The sequence below is a fragment of the Vipera berus genome (assembly GCF_964194415.1).
Source record: "Vipera berus genome assembly, chromosome: 1".
NCBI classification, from domain to species: domain Eukaryota; kingdom Metazoa; phylum Chordata; class Lepidosauria; order Squamata; family Viperidae; genus Vipera; species Vipera berus.
In genome coordinates, this window is record NC_138202.1 from 99,874,420 (window position 1) to 99,899,056 (window position 24,637).

The following is a 24,637-nucleotide window of genomic DNA, read 5'->3' on the forward strand; positions in this document are numbered from 1 at the left end:
CTTCATTGAATCATGCCGCTAATTTCAACAGGAAAAGCACCAGTTGTAGTGGCACAATTGTTCATGTGAGGTGGAGGTAAAATAAGGGATAGTGTAAGTACACTATGTTTATTGCTTAATATATCAAGGTTATTTCTTGAACTTCCCTTTCCACTGCAAAACAGACCAAAGACCTTACCACATTCATTTTTTTTTAAAAAGTGCAGGCCTTGACTGCAAAAAATGTTGCTACTAAAATAAAGAATACAGATATTCCATTCAAATCTTCCAAAAATGATTACATTGATGATAGAACAGTAATATATACCTATTCGTTTCTACATTACCTTAAGTCAAAAAAGTTATCAATGAATTCAAAAAATAATCACTTCTTTGCAATGTGAATGAGCTTACAGTATAAATAAAATAGAGCAAACTAATAAGCAACTGACCGCTAGGGCAATCCATATGTGCAGCTGAGTATGTTCCTGTTTCAGAATGCTTATAACTTCATCCCCCTCCGGTAACTGATCGAAGTCAAGCTCAATGACCTAAAAATCAAATGACAACATTCATAATTCAATATTTTATTATTTATTAGAGCACATATAATAAGATCACAAAGCAATTTTTAAAAAGTAATTCCCACTACATATATTTCCTAAAAATATGTTAAGCTCCCTCCTTGACTAAAATTATTCAAAAAGAAATTTCTGGAGTTCTACAGATCAGCAGCATCTCATTCAGAACAACTTTTCTACTTAGAAGCACACAGAAAAATAAGACTTCCATGCATTCATTCTACATAAAGACTCATTCACAGAATTGGATTACTTTCCAATGCAGAAATAATTCCTTCTATGGAAACCAAGTAGAAATATACATTATGGTACATTTGCATAGTAACAGTAATTCTAAGCTAAAAGTGTGACCAAATTTAGTGGAACTCCTGGTAAGCTCATGGTAGTTTTTCTACAATAGGAAATTGGGTTTGAACAATTCTATTAACGAGGCTATTATATGTAGCCTGCAAAAAACCCAGGTAATCAGTAAGACAATGGCAATGAAGATACACTAAAAACCTACTTTTTGCTACCATGTAGTGGTCATCTAGATTTTTATAGCTATATCTGGTACCCTTATTCTTTTTGTTTTTACATCTCAGTCTTGTCTACAAGTTTCCTGTTCAAGAAGTGAACAGGTGTAACTTTGCTGAGCTCTCAACAATATTGGTCAGGTACTACTGCCTTCAGAGGTGAGATAGATTTTTTTTCAAAAAAAATATAAGACGCGGGACTGTTCCTAAATAATCTTGTAATCACTCTCCAAATATGCACACCTGCACATGTAGCTAGGATAAATGACAGTAACAGCAGTGACATCTGTGTACCCAAAGAAAGTTAACACAAATAAAAGCACTCAAGATCCATACGGCTTAGTTAGTGCCTTGTACAAATATTTATGCCTCCATTCCTCCGCCCCCCCCGCAAAAAAACACCTTATCAGCTATTAAAGGAAGCAATTGCAAAGTATTGTTGGCAATATTTTGCCTCGGCTTTGGTCACTGTATGGACAAATCTATGCTGTTTTCTAGACAATATTTTTGGAAGTGGCTGACCATTACTTTCATATCTGGGTTGAGGGGCTCAACGTGACGCCTAAAACAGTAGAACTCAAGTCTCCCGACTCCTAGTTCAGGACTTTTAACCACGAGATCAAACAGGCTCTGTGCATCCATATACGTATACATATGCAAGCACGCACACAAAATATTAGTGGTAGCAGATTCACTTGGCATCCCCTCTCCAGCAGCCCAATGGGGACTTGCTTCAAGCTCCTCCAAGGGAAGCGGGTGGAATCTCCCATTACCCTGCCCTTCCCCAAAGCAACTTAAGACAAACACCGACCCCACCGACGGCGAGCCAAGGGACGCCCCGCACCAACTCACCTCGTCGGTATCCCGGAGGGGGATCTCAATCGAGCCCCGAGACATGATGGCGAATGGCAGAGCCGCCGCTCCAGCTACGGGGGAAATCGCTTCAGCCCCCTTAACACCACACGCCGCCAGCCTCCCGCCCGAGCGGCCGTCTGACCAACAGCCCCCACCGCCGTCGCCCTCCGCGCAGGCGCTGTCGAACCTTAACCTCGGAAGCATGCGCGGAAGGCGACGCGGAACAGGGCGACGCGCAGGAGGAGGAGGAGGAGCGGGAGCGGGGGAGAAGCGGCGGGCAGGTTCTTATCTTCTCCCGTGTCCTCCTTCTCCGCTGGGCAGCAGTCGACGAGCGGGATCCTTGAGGGAATGGCTCTGCTCAGTAGTAGCAACCTTTTAGAAAACGATTCGCATATTATGCAGAAGGGGTGGGGTTTCTCTGTAAATATTTACATCCCCCCTCCTTGTCAAAGAGAGAGAGATTGGAGTATTTCGCCTGAATATGTTTAATTGGCTGTTTAAAAAGGAAGAGTCGATATAGCTCAGTCTCTACAGCGCTAGCTGAGTATAGGACGAGGAAGCTTTAAGAATAACTAAAAATAAAAAAATAAAAAACTTAATTACTAGAAGTTAGACATTGCTTACGTAGGTATTATTTCCCCTGCAGCACTGTGTCTTGTAATTTGCTGATTGAGTAAATGAAAGGGACCCTAAAATTTAAAAACAAAAGCTGTGTTTTAGAATAACTTGTAAACTTTGGATTAGTCATCTGTAAATAATATGTTCACTTGTATAGATGGTGCGCTCTTCCACAAAGTTGCCTGTAAGAAAAATCTACACAATGGTTCAAAAAACATTGAATGGATCGAATGAACCTGAGTACAATAGTGAGACATTGCAAACAACTAGGCAGTAAAGTTAAGCTAGGAGCACAAGTAGTATTTTCATCCATACTCCCAACAAAAGGCCAACAGCCATTGAGGGAAAAAAAGAATTCTAGAAATAGACCATTGGCTAAAGGTTTGGTGTTGCCAAGAAAACTTTTCTAGATCATGGACTGCATTTCCTACGCAAAGGACTCTTGGCAAGTGATGGGCTGCACCTCACAAAAATAGGGAAAAATGTACTTACAAAAAGGACAAATACAAAAAAATGGAAAGAGGGCACATAACTAAAGCTGATTATCAGTGGACAGCCAGAACATGCAAAGATGGAGTCAGGAAAGCAAAGGCTCAGAACGAACAAAAGACTTGCAACAGAAATCAAGGACAATAAAAAAAGTTTCTTCCAACATATTAACAACAAGAAAAAAATCAAGGAAACCAGGACCACTAAAGAAGATGGCAAAGAAATTACAGGCAACAGGGAGAAAGAACTGCTTAACTCATACTTTGCATTAGTCTTCACACAAAAAGAAAGCAAAGCCCAACACACCAAAACCACTGCAAAAGACATACTAGAAATAAAAATTAAAATAAGCAAGAAAAAAAAGGGAAGACCTATCCAACCTCAACGAATATAAATCACCAGGACCTGACAGATTACATCCCAGAGTTCTGAAAGAGCTGGCAGATGTTATCTCAGAACTGTTGCACCACATCTTTCATAAATCCTGAAGCACTGGGGAAGTACCTGAGGACTGGAAAAGGGCTGATGTCCCCATCTTCAACAAAGGGGGGGAAAAAACCGAACCCAGGAAACTACAATCAGTTTAACATCAATACCTGGGAAGATCCCAGAAAAGATGATAAAAAACAGTTCTGTAACCAACTGGAAGCAAACAAAGTCATAACTAGCAGCCAGCACGGGTTTGTTAAAAACAGAACATACCAAACCAATCTCATCTCATTCTTCGATAAAGTGACTAAACTAATAGACCAGCGAATCGCAGTAGACGTAGTACACTTAGATTTCAGTAAGGCATTTAACAAGGTAGACCACAACCTACTCCTTGGCAAGCTAGGAAAAGGTGGAATAGACAACATCGCCACCAGACGGATCTGTAGCTGGCTAACAAACCGTAGTCAGTGAGTAGTCCTCAATGGCACTACATCCACATGGAGAGAAGTAAGCAATGGGTTCTGGCTTAGGCCCAGTACTCTTCAATATCTTCATCAATGACTTTGATGAGGGAATTGAAGGGGAACTCATCAAATTTGCAGATGACACCAAACTGGCAGGAGTAGCCAACATCCCAGAAGACAAATTCAGATCCAAAAAGATCTTGACAAACTTGAACAATGGGCCCTATCCAGCAAAATGAGTTTCAATGTGGAGAAAAGCAAAGTTTTACATTTAGGCAGGAAAAATCAAAAGTACAAGTACAGATTGGGCGAGACCTGGCTCAAAAACAGTAACTGTGAGAGAGGGACTTTGGAGTCCTAGTGCATGATAATTTGACTACGAGCCAGCAGTGTGCAGCAGTAACCAAAAAAGCTAATACAATCCTGAGTTGTATAAACAGAGACATAGAATCAAGATCACACAAAGTATTAGTACCGCTTTATAAAACACTAGTAAGACCACATCTGGAATACTGCAACCAATTTTGTTCACCATAATACAAAAAAGATGTTGAGACGAAAAAGTTCAGAGAAGAGCAACTTAAGATGATCAAAGGCCTGGAGACTAAAACATATGAAGAATGGGACTTGGGTTTGGCTAGTCTAAAGAAAAGAAGAAATAGGGGAGACATGATAGCAGTATTCCAGTATCTGAGGGCTGCCACAAGGAAGAGGGGGTCACATTGTGCACCAGAGCACCAGAGGGAAGGACAAGAAACAATGGTTGGAAACTGATCAAAGAGAGAAGCAACCTGGAATTAAAGAGAAACTTCCTGACAGGATAATTAACTAGGGAAATAGCTTGCCCCTAGAAATCATGGGCGCTCCATCACTGGAGATTTTTAAAAAGAGGCTAGACAGTCACCTGTCTGAGATGGTATAGGTTCTCCTGCTTGAGCAGGGGTCTGGACTAGAAGACCTCCAAGGTCCCTTCCAGCTCTATTCTATTCTAAACTCTTTCTATTCTTTGTAAATTCTGCATTTGTTGGGAGTTAAAATAGCAGAATTTGTTGGTGGAACATTTGATCAATAAAAATCCTTCTGATCAATGTGCTTCATATACTGTATTTTAGGTAAGCAAGTATTTTAATATATTTAGACACTAAGACTTTTAGGTCAAAAGTAAAACTTTAACTTAGAAGAAAAGTAAAATAGAAATGAATACATAACTGAATATTTACTATCAGCCTTATAATGGAGTCTTTGAACTATGCTATGTTAATTACTGTATATAAGCATCCAGGAAGTCTACATTCTATAGAGAGCATGTGGTCCGTGTCCTACAAATGTGTGAACTGGAATAGATATTAAAAAAACTATAAAATCTCGGGATAATGCTGTATAATGTGATTACATGTTTTCAAGATTCCATTTAATTGTGGAAGGGCTGATGGATAAGCAGAGGGAAAGCTGTTTAATATCTCCTATATTCACACATAATTCCTGCAAGTCAAACTTTTTTCCCCTCTTGGTGGCCTTGTTTCGTTCATAGAGGTAAGCTTGGCAATTGGGCTAAGAACCATGGAGAGACATTTTACTAATACAGTACAGGCTTGGTAACATATTTAAGCACTCTCAACTTTTTCAATTTCAATCTTAAATCAAGGTTAGAAACAAACCTGTTCTTTCTTGTTTTCTCAGAAGTATCTACAAGCTGACTGTTTTCCATTTCCCACCTTCATAGCTTCTGTTTTCAGAAACATCTATTGTAAATTCTAAATCCTGTAACGTTACACAAAAAGGAATTAAAGACTATTGCGTTTTGAATTTTCTTTCTGTGGTTAACAGATTATACAATTCTTGGCTTGGATAGAATTGTAACTAATCCTTTTTTCAAGGAGTGAGCTGGTAGGCATTGTCCCTAGGCATACAATTTCTAATAATCCTAATCTTTTGGTGAAAAATAGATAATTCTTAAAGATAAATTAGGTATAATTTTTGCCATCTTTGCTTTAGGGAATGCCACTTCCACAGTTGATGAATGAACAAGTAACAACATTAGCGGATTTTCAGAAAATTGATCTGTAGTGGTACATGAGCCAAATCCTAATGTAACTGTTTTAGAAGGAAACCAGGCCACCAAAGAACACGGTGGCTGGACACCATCAAACTGACACAAGCAACAGCAAAACGTAAGAACAATCTGGTGACATATAAGTTGAAGATTCACTCTCATAATGAAAGATGCTTGTTAACAGTTGATGTTATATTTAAGTTAGAATTGGACATTATTTTGGACTCATATCTACTGTTTTCTGGGAAATTATACTAAATCTGCTTATCATGGTGAACATTATATATACAGTATATGCATACATAATTATACACATTGTACTTTAAATATATTAATATTTCCTTTTGGTAATTAGAATTAATTTGTCTCTTCACTTAGAATATAAAGGTTCCTGAGGAAAAATATGCTTCTGTATTTGAAGCTTTGTTACTTCGGTCTATGTGGGAATCTTTCAAGAATAACTTTAAAGAAATAGACAAATAAAATCTCAGAAAGGGAATTTATTTCAACTGCTTATGGAAGAAATAGTAAGCATTCCTCTCTAGAGCCAACTGTAGAGCAATTTTACCAATACCAAGTATATTGGCATTTCCTAATGTGGGGAATATTAAGCATTTAACGTTCATATCCTTTCTCCTCTCTGTCCTTTTTAAACTGCCTAAATAGACTTAAACTAAAATATTTCATGTTTCATTTAAGACTTTTACCTTGAGATTGGTCTGGAATAATAACGCTTAAGTGCATGTCATGAGATATGGCAAAATAATTGAAATAAAGTTTAAAACTATTTGTGCAAAGAAAAAATCATGCAAGTTGTGTCAGAAGAGGGCAGCAGTTATACTACCAAAATAAAAACAGTTTATTTTTTAAGTGTCCTGTGTCTGGCTATTTAAGCTTTAACCCAAAATAGATTAAATTTAGCAGAAAAAATATTTAGTCTAATAACCAATGAATGTAATTAACATTAACTGAGTCAGCTGTATATAAACGGAAAGAGCTTATTTATATAGATTTATAGGCAAATCAGGGACGCGGTGGCTCAGTGGGTTAGGACGCTGAGCTTGTCGATCGGAAGGTCGGCAGTTTGGCGGGTCGAATCCCGAGTGCCGCGTAACAGAGTGAGCGCCTGTTACTCGTCCCAGCTTCTGCCCACCTAGCAGTTCGAAAGCACGTCAAAATGCAAGTAGAAAAATAGGGACCACTACGGTGGGAAGGTAACAGCGTTCCGTGCGCCTTTGGCGTCTAGTCATGCCGGCCACATGACCACGGAGACGTCCTCGGACAAGCGCTGGCTCTTCGGCTTTGAAACGGAGATGAGCACCGGCCCCTAGAGTCGGAAACGACTAGCACACATGTGCGGGGGAACCTTTACCTTTACCTTTATAGGCAAATCAAAAACCATTACTGATATAAAATTAAACTTAACTTAAAACATGCAATATAAAACTACTTGCAGTGAGTTAGGAAGAAATGTAGGCACAAATATCAATTATACATCACAAGATCAAGATCACAAATCATTTACTCCTCTGACTTGTTTGAAAATGTAGGTTTTTATAGCTTTTCTGAAAGAGTTGGGGCCAGACAAACCTCTGGAGCAGGGGTGTCAAACTGCCAGCCCACAGGCCGGTTGCATCATGCGGAGGCCACACCCACCCCAGCTCCGGCAATGCGAAAAAAGTCGCCATATGTCACGACACATCTCGTGATGTGGCGAGTTTGAAACCCGTGCTCTGGAGGGATGATGTTCCAGAGGGTACAAAATCAACGAAGTCCTGGCTTCAGGATTCCATTCAAAGACATGGCTAATCATTGGACTGCACCTGTTCTCTGGAACACACCATAGTGCCTGAGATTAAATTGGCCTAACTCTGCTCACCTTTTAGGAGTCTGAAGATTTGTTGTTTTCCCAAGCATGGAGGTTGGAAGAATAATAGAGCCCATACTATTGGTGTTTGATGGTTTCAGCAGTCCCTTTGTGTTGCAGCTGGTTGTGGAATGTATTTTTATATTGTAAATGTTTATATTTTTTAATCTTTGTCAATTGCCAGAGTCACATTTGTGAGATGTGTGGCAACATAAATCAGTACAAATAAACTTGAAAAGAGGTACAGTATTTTTTCTCCAAAGTATATATATTTTTTACACAGTACAGGATTTTTTTTCCTCAAAGCACCAGAAGGCAAGACAAGAAGCAATGGATGGAAACTAATCAGGGAGAGAATCAACCTGTGGGCGCGCCGGCCCTATGGAACCAACTTCCCATGGAACTCAGGACTGCCCCCGACCTTCGCTCATTTCTCCGGGACTTGAAAACCTGGTTTTTCGAGCTGTTTGGCCCAGACTGAGGGGTTTTAATTTAATTTAATTTAATTTAATTGGGATTTAGTTTAACTTCAGGGACTGTAATTTAATTCAATAGTTTTAATTGATTTTAATTTTGTATACTATGTATTTTAATTTTCCCTGTAAACCGCCCTGAGTCCTATGGGAATAGGGCGGTATATAAATTTAAATAATAAATAATAAATAAATAAACCTAGAACTAAGGAGAAATTTCCTGACAGAACAGTTAATCAGTGGAATGACTTGTTTCCAGAAGTTGTGGGTGCTCCAGCACTGGAGGCTTTTAAGAAGAAATTAGACAACCATTTGTCTGAAATAGTATAAGGTCTCCTGCTTGAGCAAGGGATTGGACTGGAACAGGCATGTCAAACTGCCAGCCCACGTGCCGGAAGCGTCATCCCAAAACCGCGCCCACCCCATTGCCAGCAATGGGGAAAAAGTCGCAATACATCTCACGATGTCACGTGACGAAGCGAGTTTGACATGCCTGGACTAGAAGACCTCCGTTCCCTTCTAACTGTTATTCTGTTATTCTATATTTTTATAACATTTTTTTACAGATCACTTGGTTGCATTTGTATTACAGATACTAGCCAACTAATGCCCATTCATCAAGATCTGGAAAAAAAGTCCTACAGAGATTAGAAATCTTTTTGGAAAGTTCACAGCATTTGAAATTATCTTGGCATGCTTTGTTTTATGTTTTATGTTGTAGACATGTGCAATTTTATATAAGTGACTGGAAACAGCAACTTTGACATGGAGAACCTTATTGTCAATGTTTACATATTGTGCCAAGTCATAATAAAATTATGATGTTGGGTGTTTTGGGATTAACGTGATCATGAATCCAGTCACCGAGACTCATAATCCATAGCTTAATTATGTTTATAGTGCTGGGTAAGCAAAGGAAATAAGGTTTATTATGATGATTATTTTATCATTTATTTGAAAGCATAAGCCACTCATTTCCAATGGTCTAATGCTTATTTAAGAAGTCATGATTTATATCTATCTGAAGCAAAATGCATAGTATAGAAAACAGCTTTATTCTGTTTACTATATTTATTTATTTGCATCCTGCCTTTATTATTTTTACAAGTAACTCAAGGCAGCAAACATATCCAGCACACCTTTCTCCTCCTATTTCCCCCACAATAACAACCCTGTGAGGTGGGTTGGGGAGAGAGAGAGAGAGAGAGAGAGAGGGAGGGAGGGAGGGAGGGAGGGAGGGAGGGAGAGAGAGAGAGAGAGAGAGAGAGAGAGAGAGAGAGAGAGAGAGAGAGAGAGAGAGAGAGAGAGAGAGAGAGAGAGATTGGCTCAAAGTCATTGAGAAGGCTTTCATACCTAAGGTGGGACTTGAACTCATATTCTCTCACTTTCTAGACTGGTGCCTTAATCACTATACCAAACTGACTCTTATGGTATTATCTCCATTTATTTATTTATTTTTGCTTAATTTCTTACATCTACAAGTATCTACAGTAGTTAGAAGAGAACCAGATAATCTAGCTGGTTGTTTAGAAACACCAACTGGAATTTCTAAGTTTGATGATCACAGCTAAATTGCTTGGTTGTATTACATGGGTACTTTGTATTTTTGGTTCTATACAATGTCCAGGCTGATAATTACACAGTTGTAGGTCACAAAATCAGCCTGACCCTACAGAAAAAAGTAGGGTTTTAAAATTACAAATGAATGATTGAAGAAAAGGTAGATATGTTTGGAGTGGGATATAATGACAGTTATTTTAAATATTTAAAAAGATGGTACAAAGAAGCAGGTCCAGACTTGTTTTTTTTTGTTATCCCAGATGGCAAGCCAAAAAATAATGGTTAAATTTACTGGATAGGAAGTTTCAATTAAATGTTGGGGAGGAAAAACTACTGCCAGTAAGAGTGTTTTGAAATAATTTAATTTAATTTAATTTAATTTAATTTAATTTAATTTAATTTAATTTATATACCGCCCTTTCCCGAAGGACTCAGGGCGGTTTACAGGGTATTTAAAATCAAACAGTACAAAATACAAAAGTTAAAAAACAATTTAAAAAAAGATTACATTATCCCTTAACTAAAAACCTCAGTTAAAAATTCTCAGCCTGGGCCGGAGAGCTCAAAGAGCCAGGTCTTCAGGTCCCGACGGAATGAACGAAGGTCAGGGGCGGTCCTAAGCTCCACGGGCAGCTGGTTCCAGAGGGCAGGCGCACCCACAGAGAAGGCCCTCCCCCTGGGTGTTATCCGCCGGCAATCTTTTACCGGCGGCACCCTGAGAAGACCCTCCCTGTGCGAGCGCACTGGACGAAGGGAGTTTGATGCTGGCAGGAGGTGTTCCCTCAAGTATCCCGGACCCAGGCCATTTAGGGCTTTATAGGTCATCACCAGCACCTTGAATCTCACCCGAAGGGCAACCGGAAGCCAATGCAGCTCGCGGAGTAGAGGTGTTACATGGGAGTATCGGGAGGCCCCCATCACAACTCGCGCGGCCGCCTTCTGCACCAGTTGAAGCCTCCGGGTGGTCCTCAAGGGCAGCCCCATGTAGAGAGCGTTGCAGTAGTCTAAACGGGAGGTCACGAGCGCATGAGTGACTGTGCGTAGGGCATCTCGGTCCAGGTAGGGTCGCAACTGGCGCACCAGGCGAACCTGGGAAAAAGCCCCCCTGGTCACGGCACCTATATGGTCTTCAAAATTGAGCCGTGAATCCAGGAGGACGCCCAAGTTGCGAGCCCTATCAACGGGGGGCAACACCTCACCCCCCATCGTTAAAGGTGGAATGAACTGGTTAGTCTGAGATGCCGATATGCACAGCCACTCAGTCTTGGCAGGATTGAGACGAAGCCTGTTTCTCCCCATCCAGACCTGGACCGCCTCCAGGCAACGGGACATCACGGCGAGGGCATCGCTGGGTTGGTTCGGGGTGGAGAAAAAGAGTTGGGTATCATCAACGTACTGATGATACCCCACCCCGAAACCATGAATGACCTCACCCAGTGGCTTCATATAGATGTTGAACAGGAGGGGAGAGAGAACCGACCCCTGAGGAACTCCACAAACAAGAGGCCTCGGGGCGGATCTCTGCCCTCCTGTCAACACTGACTGCGAACGACCCAGGAGATAGGAGGAGAACCACCGTAAAACGGTGCCTCCCACTCCCAGCCCCCTGAGGCGTCGCAGTAGGATACCATGGTCGATGGTATCGAAAGCCGCTGAGAGATCTAATAGGACTAGGACAGAGGAGCAACCCCTGTCCCGAGCCCGCCAGAGATCATTCACCAACACTAATCAGATAGCAATAATCAGAAAGGTAATGGTTGAATGACTATCTGCTGAGACTCTTTTAATTTGGAGTTGGTAATTTCTATTTGGATTAATAATTACAGATTGCTATTGATTCATCTACATATTACCCTATTGATTGCTATGGATTCATCTATCAACCACCCAGCTTTGGGGGAAAGCACTCTGCATATGAGCAGAAACATCAGGAAACATAAACTGATTGATTGAAAATGAACTGTTTATATAACAGACTAGAAATAAATGTGCAGGCTGAACTTAAATAAACTTGAGTAGATGCCAGAGATTTTAAAAGAGCAACTGTTATGTTTCAGATTGAGCCAAAATAGTATTTAAACCACTTCAGTTTCTCTGAGTTTTGAATTAAGGGCAGCTATTTATAAAAAAAAATATTCCTTTTAAAACAATTTAAAGGTTACATAGCATATTTTTAGAATATTTACTTTTTTTTAAAAAAAGTAAATTTTTAATCTTTCAGTGGTTAAGTAAAATAGGAAGGGGAAAGAACAAAAAACAATAGCGCAAAGATAAACCCTTCCATCCGGGAACATTTAATCAATATATTTTTCATCTTTCCCAGGTTTGTGTTATCTGTATTATGGGTAGTGTTTTTGAGTTGCATCTTTGGCTAGCTTTGAGCATAATTCATTAAAAAAAGTATCTATTTTTAGAATACAAAAAAATGTGCCTGAATGAGAGTGCACTTATTAATTTGAAAGGCCACTTCTTAAAGCTAGTCTCTTGAGCTGATTCGTTCTGACATTAATGGCTGCATACCTTAGAACAAGATATTATTTATTTATTTATTTATTTATTTATTTATTTATTTATTTATTTATCCCATTTATATCCCGCCCTTCTCCGAAGACTCAGGGCGGCTTACAATCTCAGAAGCACAAATCAATGTGCTTAGCAATAGCCTTCATTCTATGTATATGCCTGCTTATTAGGGCTTTCGGGGGCCCCCCAAGCAGCATTTTTACTGCGATTTTACATGAATGGAATTATCCATATTGTAATGTATTGGGCTTGCTTGTGACACCATGTGGTAACGGCTGGTAGGCTGTTTAAGCTGGGAGCTAGCTAACGGCTCCCAGCACCTCAGACAACCAGTCTCCAGTATTGCTATTGGCTGCCCCGGGCAGCAATAGGTTGCTTCAAACCTATTGGCTGCTGCCTAGGGGTCAGGGATATAAATTGCTGCAGCTGCAGCCCAGTTCTCTAGTTCTGATCCTGCAAGAAATAAACCATGCTCTTTGCTGAACTCACTCACCTCATCTTCATTCCTGCGCAATGAACCCAGTACACAACAGTGGCGCTGAAGGTGGTATCCTACTTCCCGTCAGAGCTGAAAGTCACTAGGGGAGAGGCAGCACATGCCTGGCGGGAAAAGTAATTTCCCCCCCTACGGTCGGTTAGCAAGCCACGCTAGCGACCACGTGCTCAGAGGACCAGTCCCTGAGCAATGGAGAGGTAGGATTGGAAGAAGCAGAAGCCAGCCGCGAAGACCAGCAGAATGCCCAAGGTCGGAAGGGTGCGAGAGTTCGACATCAAGAAACCAGAAGGATGGCCCTCGTACCTGTCCCAGGTCGAGAACTACCTTCGGGCGAACCAGTTCGCAGAGGATGGACTAAAGGCCGCCACGCTGCTCTGTGTGTGCAGCCCAGCAACGTTCGATCTGGCCGAAAACCTGTTTGTACCCACACCGTTAGAATCCGTCTCCTACGCCGAACTGAAGCAGAAGCTCGGAGAACACTTCCAACCGAAGATGTTGGTGATTGCATGGTGTTACGCCTTCGAACAACAAATACAGCATCTGGGAGAAACCGCATCCAAATACATCATGGCCTTGAGGTAGGCCGCACGCCTATGCCGATTCTCAGACATTGAAGAGCGACTTCGAGACCGGCTCATCTGCCGCTTCTGCAATCAAGAGCTGCAGCAAAAACTTTTTGCCAGAGAGGTCCTGTCATTCGCAGATTCCCAGAATGAAGTCATGGCAGACGAATCTGCTGGTGGAGCCGTCCGAACGATCTGGCCCACCAAAATGACGCAATGCGAAGAAGCCATCCACCACAAGGATGCCGAACTCACCAAGGAGTCAGAAGAAGACACCAAAGTCGACAAGCTGCACAGACAGCCCGAACTGCAGCACCGCAACAGCAAGCAGCAAGAGACTAATTACAAGGCAGATCCCTTGCTTAGATGTCCAGGTTGTGGCAGCCGCCACCAACGCTCGGACTTCAGGTTCCAGACAGCCACGTGCCGGGCCTGCGGGAAAACCGGCCACATCACAGCAGTTTGCAGAGGTTGCCAGTGGGACCGGCCATAGCATCGCCAGTTGGTCAATCTGACCAGGACAGATACCGGGGCCCCGGGGCCATTCAGTGTGGGTTTTTACTCAAGCCGCCGAAGTGTATGTCGCACTGGGGCCTGACGCCCCCTTAAACCCAAGTATAGACTCCAGGTGAAGCTGCAAGGGGTCCCCTGTAAGATGGAGCTGGACACAGGCTCTGCCGTATTTCTCTGGACACATTTAATTCCATGTGCAGTCACAGTAGGAGATGGGCCAAGCTGAGGCCCTCTGACATACATTTAACAGATTTCCAGAATGCAAAAGTTGTAGTCAAGGGTGAAGCCACCGTGACCATTAAATTTAAAGGGTTTTCAGGGCACCTGGATGTTGTAGTAGGGGGCCAGAGAACAAGCCTAATTGGGCTTGATTGGTTTGATGCACTAGGCATCCAAGTAACCACTATCAACCGGACACAAGTCGCAAGTCTAGCATCAGTTTGCGAGGACTTTGCAGACGTATTTGATTCAGCCCTAGGAACTTACACGGGCCTGCCAATAGCATTTAAATTAGACCCAAACGTGGTTCCCATCAGGATTAAGCCTTGCAGGGTCCCCTTTGCCCTCAAGCACAAAACTTACACGGAACTAGACAAGCTTGTGGAACAGGGTGTGTTGCAACCAGTAGATGGTGGGGAGTGGGAAACTCCTATTGTAACACCACTTAAAGCCAACGGGGAAGTCAGAATATGTGCAGACTACAAATGTACAATTAACCGGGCCCTTAAACAGCACGCATACCCAGTCCCAGTGGTGAGCCACATCCTGGCATCTTTGCAGGGTGGCACCACTTTTGCAAAATTAGATTTGGCGCAGGCCTATCAGCAGCTACCTGTTGATGAGGCCATAGCCACAGCACAGACAATTGTGACCCACGGGGGCTTTCAGAGTAAAGCGCTTGCAGTTTGGGGTCAGTGTAGCCACGGGCATTTTTCAGGGAATCATGGAACACACACTCAAAGGCATCCCAGGGGTTTGCCCCTATTTTGACGACAGAAGTGCTAGCAAGGAGGCTCAGAGATGTCCTGCAGAGGCTGCGTGAAGCAGGCCTCAAACTAAAAAAGAGCAAATGCAGAATTGGAGTTCCCTCGACTGAATTTTTGGGTTTTCGCATTGATGCCAATGGCATCCACCCAGCTGAGTCCAAAGTAAAGGCCATTCAGATGGCACCTAGCCCTAAAACAAAAGGAGAGCTGCAAGCATTCTTGGGCCTCCTCAACGTCTACCACACGTTCCTTCATAACAAGGCGCAGTGGCAGAGCCACTTCACAGGCTCTTAGATAAAAAAAGCTTCTTGGAAGTGGACCAGCATTCATCATCATCATCATCATCATCATCATCATCATCATCATCATCATAATAATAATAATAATAATAATAATAATAATAATAATAATTTTATTTGTATACCGCCCTTCTCCCGAAGGACTCAGGGCGGTGAACAGGGCAATAAATACTAAAATACAAAGGTACAAAAATTAAGAGAAGATTAAACAAAGTGCCCAATGCCTTACAACAATAAGTTAAAATACATTAAAAGAAATAATAAAACCCAAACCCATCAGGCCAGGCCGGCTTGTTCAAACAAGTAGGTCTTTAGATCCCGTCGGAAGGAGCGAAGGTCGGGCGCCATCCGGAGCTCAACCGGTAAACGGTTCCACAAATCCGGTGCACCCACAGAGAAGGACCTCCCCCTGGGGGCCACCAGACGGCATTCTGTGACCGGTGGCACCCTGAGGAGGCCCTCTCTGTGGGAGCGCACTGGGCGGAGGGAAGTTGATGCCGGCCGCAGGTGCTCCCTAAGGTACTCCGGACCCATGCCATGTAGGGCTTTAAAGGTCATTACCAGCACCTTGAATCTCACCCGGAAGACAACTGGAAGCCAATGCAGCTCACGGAGCAAAGGTGTAACATGGGAGTATCGGGAGACTCCCAACACGACTCTCGCAGCTGCATTCTGCACCAGTTGGAGCCTCCGAGTGGTCCTCAAGGGCAGCCCCATGTAGAGAGCGTTGCAGTAGTCTAATCAAGAGGTCACGAGCGCATGAGTGACCGTACGCAAGGCATCCCGGTCTAGATAGGGCCGCAACTGGCGCACCAGGCGAACCTGGGCGAAGGCCCCCCTAGTCACAGTTACTATATGATCTTCTAAAGAAAGCTGTGAATCTAGGAGGACTCCCAAGTTGCGAGCCCTATCTATGGGGGGTAATAACTCACCCCCCATAGAAAGAGATGGAATATTCTGAATTTCCCGAGATGCCGGTACGCACAGCCACTCAGTCTTGTCGGGGTTGAGCCGAAGCCTGTTCCTCCCCATCCAGACCCGAACCGCCTCCAGGCAACGGGACATCACGTCGAGGGCATCACTGGGGTGGTTCGGGGTCGAAATAAAAAGCTGGGTATCATCAGCATACTGATGATACCCAACTCCAAAACCACGAATGATCTCACCCAGCGGCTTCATGTAGATGTTGAACAGGAGAGGCGAGAGGACCGACCCCTGAGGAACTCCACAAACGAGAGGCCTCGAAGTCGACCTCTGCAACCCTGCCAACACCAACTGCGAGCGTCCCAGGATATTGGAGGAGAACCACTGAAGAACCGTGCCTCCCACTCCCAATCCCCTGAGACGCCGCAGCAGGATACCATGGTCGATGGTATCGAAAGCCGCTGAGAGGTCTAATAGGACCTGCAGGCACTTCTGTCGGTCAGTTCCACTATCACTCATTTCAGGGAGCCTAAACCAGTCTGTTTAGCATGTGACGCATCCCCATATGGGGTGGGGGCAGTCTTGAGTCACTTAGAGAAAGATGGAACCCAGGTTCCCATTGCATTTTATTCGAGGACGCTGTCCTCTGCTGAGCGTAACTACGCTCAAATTGACAAAGAGGAATTGGCCATTGTAGCTGGAGTTAAAAAATTTCATGACTACTTATATGGCAGGGACTTCGCGGTCTTCACAGACCACAAATCATTATTGGGGTTATTTACCACAGACAAACAGACAACCCACATATTATCCCCTAGAATGCTCAGATGGTCTATTTTTTTATCAGCTTACATGTTCAAACTGATTCACAAACCCGGCAAAGAAATGGGCCATCCAGACGGCCTGAGTATGCTCCCACTGCCACAAATCGAACCAGATCTGGCCCCAGCAGCTCGCGTTTTGTCCATTCAGGACTTGCCTGAATTTCCCCTCCATGCAGGGGACATAGCTGCAGAAACAGCAGCTGATAAAACACTAAGTAGAGTGCTTTCTTGGGTGCACACAGGGTGGCTGGATAAAAGCCCAGGCCCTGAATTTCAGAGTTATTTCACTAGAAGACACGAGCTATCAGCTCACAAGGGTTGTATCCTATGGGGGAACAGGGTCATAGTCCCCACTTCACTAAGAGACAGGGTCTTGCAATCACTGCATGAAGGCCATCCAGGTATTGTCCGTATGAAAGCTTTAGCTAGAAGCTACTTATGGTGGCCAGGATTAGATAAGGCCATCAAGGCCCAGGTGCATGGCTGTTACACATGCCAACAATCAAGGCCTGAAATGCCACACGCACCAGTTCACAGGTGGGAGGAGACTCACCCTCCTTGGTCTAGAATTCACATAGACTTCGCTGGGCCCTTTCAGGGACAGCTCTTTCTTATAGTGGTCAACAGCCACTCTAAATGGCTTGAAGTAATACCAGTTGCAAACATGACTACTGCTAAGACCATCCAGGTGCTTAGGAAACTTTGCCACACATGGGCTGCCAGACGTCATAGTATCTGACAATGGAGTCCAATTTACTGAGGCTGAATTTCAGGCTTTCCTGAGAGCAAATCTCATCAGGCATGCAACGTCGGCCCTGTTTCACCCGTCCACCAATGGTCAAGCTGAACGTATGGTTCAGACCACAAAAGAGTCACTGAAGCATATAGTGACTGGGGACTGGCATCACAGATTGGCAGATGTTTTACTTTGCCAGCATTCCACGCCCTGCATGGCTACAGGGAAAAGCCCAACAGAGCTGCGCTGGGGGGGGGGGCGATTGATCACGAAAGTGGACAGCTTGCACCCAGACCAGGTGGCAGCAGAAGCTTCGCATCCAAAACCCCCGAGGGGGCTGCAAGTGGGCGATGCAGTGTGGGCCAGGAAGTATGGGCATGGGTATCTGTGGGTACCAGGGAAAATTACTAATAAAACTCCAGGCCCCCTCTCTTATGAAGTGGGGCTGGAGGGCAGGCAAGTTGTCAGGCATCACATTGACCAACTCAGGAAGCATTTTCCAGAACAGCCACTAAGCGAGGACTACGTCATAAGTCCTTACCAAGACCCACAAACCGGCAACCAAGCCAGCCCATGCATAGACTCTGAAGGCTCACACAGCCCAAGCAACGAGGAGTTGGCCATAGAGGAGGGAAGTCCGGAAATGCAACATGGGTCCCCTGACAGAGAAAGCCAACCAGACTTTTATAGCCGCTGTGCTAACTCGGCTGAACAAACTGACTCCTGGGTGGGCCAACCTGGAAAGGCCAGCCAGAGAACACAAAGCCAGCCTGAATCAACTGAACTAAGAGACACTGGCCTACCCAGCCCGGCGGGCAAGCTGGTAGGCCAGGAAGTGCCTGGGTCCCCCAGGCGTTCCACAAGGGCATGCAAACCTCCTGCTTATTTGCAAGACTATGTGCTGAAACAATAAAGCTATAATGTTGTATGTACCTTGTGTTAACTGCTGACCTACAAGATTGTAGTGAACAATGGAGCTATAATGTAAAGTACTATATTGTGCTGCTAAGTGGAACCTATTCAACCAGTGTTAAGTCTTGTAATTGTATCACTGTAAGTAATTCTGTTGTTGCTATAGTGTTGTTAGTCTAAGGGGGGAGGGGCATAATGTATTGGGCTTGCTTGTGACACCACATGGTAATGGCTGGTAGGCTGTTTAAGCTGGGGTGCTCCCAGCACCTCAGACAACCAGTCTCCAGTGTTGCTATTGGCTGCCCCTAGGCGGCAATAGGTTGCTTCAAACCTATTGGCTGCCGCCTAGGGGTCAGGGGTATAAATTGCTGCAGCTGCCGTCCAGTTCTCTAGTTCAGATCCTGCAAGAAATAAACCATGCTCTTTGCTGAACTCACTCGCCTCGTCTTCATTCCTGCGCAACGAACCCACTACACAACACATATTATTAGGACATTTGACTTTATCACAAAATACTTTAACAATGTGAGAAACTGAAGCTCATTCAACACTTGTAACAAATACACATGAAGTAAAATCATTAATGCTAACCTTGATATCACTTCATTTTTTTAGTCTTAATATTGAACACCATGAGGGCAGAACTAGTGGATGAAACAATAAAACACATGGAACAAAATTAACTTGAAGAAAAGATGAAAACTTTCTCCAACTATATGGTAAATTGTTATCCTTGCTGCCTGAGAGGGCAATGTGGGTGTTCCCAAATACCATCTTGAATCTTATCTAAGCAAAACAGCTTTGTAAACAATGCAAATGTTAATTCAACCTAAGAAAAAGACCAAATCTGGAAACATCTGATACATCTGAGAAAACTTAATAAAAAAGGGGAAAGACATTAAGTCGTATCAGAAATTGTTAAGAATCTAGCATGAGACAGAACTGTTATATTAATTAAATATAAATATAAATCTGAGCTATAAAAGGAAAATCTGGTTGCTGCTATAAAATTTGAAAGAGTCACCTTATATAATTATGAAATACTTCTGTGAGACAATTGGAAATAAAGAAATATTCAAGAGTTTATGAAAACACTTCGATTCAGTTTTCTGAAGGTAAAAGGATACTTTCTGTTTTAAGACAATATTAAATCATATTTCAAAAGAAAAGACACAATATCATGCAATTATCTTTTTCAAATTATTGCTTCAAAGTTGGCAGGAAATCAAAAGTAACTTCTTTTCCTGCTGCTTTTTCAACCATCCATACACTCTTCATAGTGTTTGCCTATGGGCACCTCTTTCCCATGGCAACTGTGGCTAAATTCCATAGCTGATACCCAGAACACCCACCCACACACTTGCAACATCTGTGCACTCAAGCATTTAGCCTGCTAACCTGGGACTCCCACCTTTTCCTTCTTAATTTAAATCAAATGGTTCTGAATTAAGCTCCAGACTAGTAAGGTTGGCATTGGTGAAACCCTAGTTAGATAATATTGGACAAAACAAGTGAATTCACTTTCCAGTGAATTGCAGCAAGTAGCAATTTGGCTTATAAAGAGATGGCTGTGCAGTCAACTGAGGTCTTTTAAAGGTTAGCAAAATATAGTATTCCAATGGCTTCACCAGATGCTGGTGTTAATTCTTAAAGGGCTCATGGCTGTTTTATGGCACAGCAATAGGGAAAACTGCAGGGATGAGGGGGGTCATCTATGAAGTTGGAAGTTGATGCTAGGATGGGATGTTTCTAAGGTTAGAAGAGGGGGCTTAGGTTGTCGGTGACCTATTTAAGTCTTAATCCTTTTCAGAGTGATGCCAGATTCTGGGAGCGTGGGACAGGTCTCTCAATGTTTTCTTGCCTGCTAGATAGATTTCACTTTTTCATGGGAAAACTATTGTCCAACTATCTTCCCCTTCTCATTGAAAAAACCACTGTAGAGATAGATCCTTCAGATGAAGATGAAAAGCTCTCCACCAACTCAGCTGGCATAGACAGTAATCAAAAATGCTAGCTGTGTTAGTACAGAGAGAGCAGGCCTTCTCCTCTTCCTTTCTGGCTTTTGTATCCAGGATTATTTGCGAATGCTCTGGTTTTACAAGTTACACCAACTAGTTTTGGACAGTGTCTGAAAGCTTAATTAATAAACAGTCCCTTTATGTTTCTGAACTAAAAAAGGGAAGGAAAAAAAAACTACCGTGATGCTGCAGAAAACAGAGCACTTCCTATTTTCTCCATTTGAATCCAAGCATGGGAAGATTGTGCATGTAAGGTGACAATGTCCAGACCATTCCCCAGTGAGTAAGGCAGGATGATCTTACAATAAAAGCCCTGTATGGAAACGAGGGATATGAAATGTAGCTCACTCTGTATTTATTGAGAAAAAACCAACTTCATGTTTACTGTGGACTGCAGATAGTTAATCAGGATATCAATAGGTTTATTTAGATGAAATATATTTAGGGATGAGTCTTTTTTTCCCCCTCCTTTTTTTAAATCTGAGCTTTTCTTTTTATGTTTACATTTCCCTGTATTCTAATATTCATGATTAAAACTGTATGTATTTGTTTAGTCTCTGGAACTAAAACATTAAAACAATTCAACATTTATTTATTTATTACCCTTTTCTCCCACCTTTATTATGTTTTTAATAAATAGTTCAAGGTGGCAAACCGATATAATACTCCTTCATCCTCCTGTTTTCTCCACAACAACCACTCTGTGAGGCCAGTTAGGCTGAGAGAGAGAGTGAGTGGCCCAAAGTCACCCAGCCAGGTTTCATGCCTCAGCCTGGACTAGAATTTAGTCTGCTGGTTTCTAGGTCAGAACCTTATCCACTACACCAAACTTGTTCTCAATGAGTATAGTATGAGTATAAAGTGTGATTACAGTAGAATCGAAAATCTTGTTCATATGGAAATAATCTATTCCAGTGGTTTTCAGTGGCTTAAGGGTGTTCAGTATATGAAGATCATGACAAAAACACAGGACAGGTATTTGAAAATGTTTTTCCAAGAAAAGATTCAATATGGCAATATCTGCCTTTCCATATTAGCTTTAGCTTGTTTTAATGTTAGAACAATTAATCAGTGGAACAACCTTCCTCCAGAAGCTGCGAATGCTCCAACACTGGAAGTTGTTAAGAAGAGACTGGACAATCATTTGTCTGAAATGGTATAGGGTTTCCTGCCTGAGCAGGGGGTTGGACTAGATGACCTCCAAGGTCCCTTCCAACATCATCATCATCATCATCACTATTGGTTGGATTTTGCTACAGCTGTATTTGCCCTTGCCATACTGCATTTCAAGACTTTTTTATCTCTGTGTATAAATGTGTATGCATGTGCATGCTTTGGTTTAGTTTGGTTTGTTTGTTTTTCGTCTTGTTACACACACACACACACACACACACACACACACACTTTTTCTCTCTCCTACACACATGCACACTTACATACACTCGCTTCTCTTCATGGGTGTCATCAAGTTGTATACTATTAGTGAACAAGGCACTGAATTTTTGTTCCAGTTTGCGTGCGTGGTGCCAGCGGATGTTCAAGAAGAACCCTCTCCCCGCCGTCCGATCTATCTTCCTCGGAGGACCCTGAAAAGGATCAAAAGTTGCCCTGGAGAGGCGACCACCGTGAGGTGGCCCTCCTTGCGATTGCAGAAATGCGACAGCCCTCTGCTTGATCTGGAGCAGCTCCTCTGGCCCAAAGAAGAAGAGATCAGCCATTAATATGGCCGATCATTAAGCCGTTCCCTGCCGAAAGCCAAAAGCACTATCAAGCACAACGAAGAAGTCTGGAGGATCTGGGTGAGATCTTACCTTTCTTACTCCCCTAACTACTTTCCTGTGGGACTTTCTTAAAAATTGCTCCACCCCTTTTGAAAGAGCGGCGACTACTTACTTGGGGAATTAAAATTTTAAAGCCTTAAAAGAAACGGTAATTATTAACTGAATAATCAAGCAATTGTACTTGTACTTTTGGAACTCCTGGGCTATTAAAAAATCCTTATTTTTACGGGAACCTACTATCCTATCTACCTTTTAAGCTGTGAAAGAAGGGCAAAAAGGAAAAAAACGGATTTTTATAAGTTTGGAAAAGATTTTACTGGCTAGTGAGGACATCTTGTGGCAAAACCTGATACAGCAAGCAAACCTCCTCTCTGTTCTGAGATTTGGCTCAATTTCAGATTTGACCTTGACATTATCTTTAAAGATAAGAACTGGCAACACCTGGCAAAACAACTTTTAGGAATAGTGGAGGTGGACATTTATTGGCTTTTATTAAAAACAGCCTCCACAAAACACGTATCTGTAAACACCAGAAAAATGGAAGAATTTTTTCCACCACTTGACTATAAACTCATACTTGAAACAATCCTGGCAGTGGCTGAGCAAATGAAAGCAAAATAAATCTGACAGCTTAAATCCACCAAACCAAAATGTGACTTTAACTGATGAATTCACAATTCAAAAATCAAATGAAGAGGGCGCGGCGCCGGAGACAGCTGTTTCGGGCTGTCCGCTGCTCAGCTGAGTTGTTTTCACCCGAAACAGTGCCGATCAGCTGTTCGGGTGGATTTGAAGCCCCCTTCTCGGGAGAAGAGGAGGGGGTGAGGCCCCAGGTAGGGGTTGAGTTCTCCGGGGGCCGCCTGAGCTTAAAGCTTGGGCGGCTGAAGGATTGAACTCCCCCGTAGCCTGGGTTGCTCCCAGCTGTTCAGCGTCTCTGCTCCGGGATCTTTGGAGCAGAGCCAGGCGTTTGCGACCACCCCTGCCAGAAGGAAAGACCATGGAATAAAAAGGAGCAGGCAGAGCGGTACAGGAGGTCAAGGTGAAGAGGACTTTTATTCTTATTCTCTATCTTAATGGACTTTATAAACCTAAAGTGAAAGTGCGCAACAAGTGAAAGTGAAAAGATGGCGGCTAAACCTCCCTCAAAAACTCTTCGGAGTGCGGGAACTTCCCCGGTGCAACAGACATCGTTGCAAGCTTTCCTTCCTCCTGCTGCATTGACATTGAAAGAGCTAGAAGATGCTCTGGAAAAACAATCCCAGGTAATATCAGAAATGCTGGGTGACAAGTTGGCAAAGGTGGAGGAGAAATTGGAGAAATTGGAGGAGAGGATAGAAGAGAAGTTTAAAGTAATGGAGGAGAGGATGGAAGAGAAGTTTAGTGCGATGAGGGTAGACATTTTGTCTACAGTGCAAAGCGTGGCTGAATGTGTGCAAAGTTTGGATGAAAAAGTGGAGGATCTGAGTCAAAAGAATGCTATATTAGAAGTAAAGGTACTGGAGAATGAAGATTTAAGGGATAGAATGGACGGAGAATTGAGTCTTGTTCAATATCATCAGATGCAGCATGCTATCAGAATCAGAGGCTTAAAAGAGAATCCTAAAGAAGACCTAAAGCAGTTGATTTCTGAGGCGTTGGAAGCAGTATTGGATCAGTCAGCATCTGAAATAAAGGGATGCATGGATAAAGTTTTTCGTGTAAACTCATGGATTGCTAGACAGAGAAAGCTACCTAGAGATGTGGTGGTCTATTTTACAAAGAGAGAAACCAGAGATGAAGTTATTCAAGCCGCTTATGATACTAAAGTTGTGATTGCTGACCAAGAAGTTTTGGTTTTAAAAGAAATTCCTCCAAAGATTCTAAGGAGAAGGAAGGATTTTGCATTTCTCGTGCAAGAACTTAAGCAACGTGAAATAAAGTTTAGATGGGAGATTCCTGTTGGATTGGTGGTGATGCATGAAGGTAAAAGATACCGTCTGGTTACTGTGACACAGGCGCGTGATTTCTACAATAATGTTTTAAAAGCGACCCCACTATCACTTCTGGAAGCTGCAAAGGGATTTGGAGAAGGGAAATCTCAAGAGGCTGAAGGTGGACAGAAAGAGGAGAATGGTGCTGGAGGGGATCAAAGTATAACCTCGTCGGCTGTTGCTGGAGAGCAGAGGGTGACACGTGC

The 24,637-nt window shown here is 42.9% G+C and overlaps 1 protein-coding gene across 1 annotated transcript in view; it reads right to left on the reverse strand.

Moving 5' to 3' along the window:
• CTR9 (CTR9 homolog, Paf1/RNA polymerase II complex component) overlaps positions 1-2,105 on the reverse strand; it is a 30,647-nt gene extending 28,542 nt beyond the window's left edge. Inside the window, exons 1-2 of the mRNA XM_081346741.1 lie at positions 1,928-2,105; positions 432-530 (exon numbers count right to left, since the gene is read on the reverse strand). Coding sequence (XP_081202867.1) covers positions 432-530; positions 1,928-1,972 — 144 coding nt within the window. The 5' untranslated portion in view covers positions 1,973-2,105. The remainder of the gene's footprint in view (positions 1-431; positions 531-1,927) is intronic.
• Between the last annotated feature and the right edge of the window lie 22,532 nt (positions 2,106-24,637).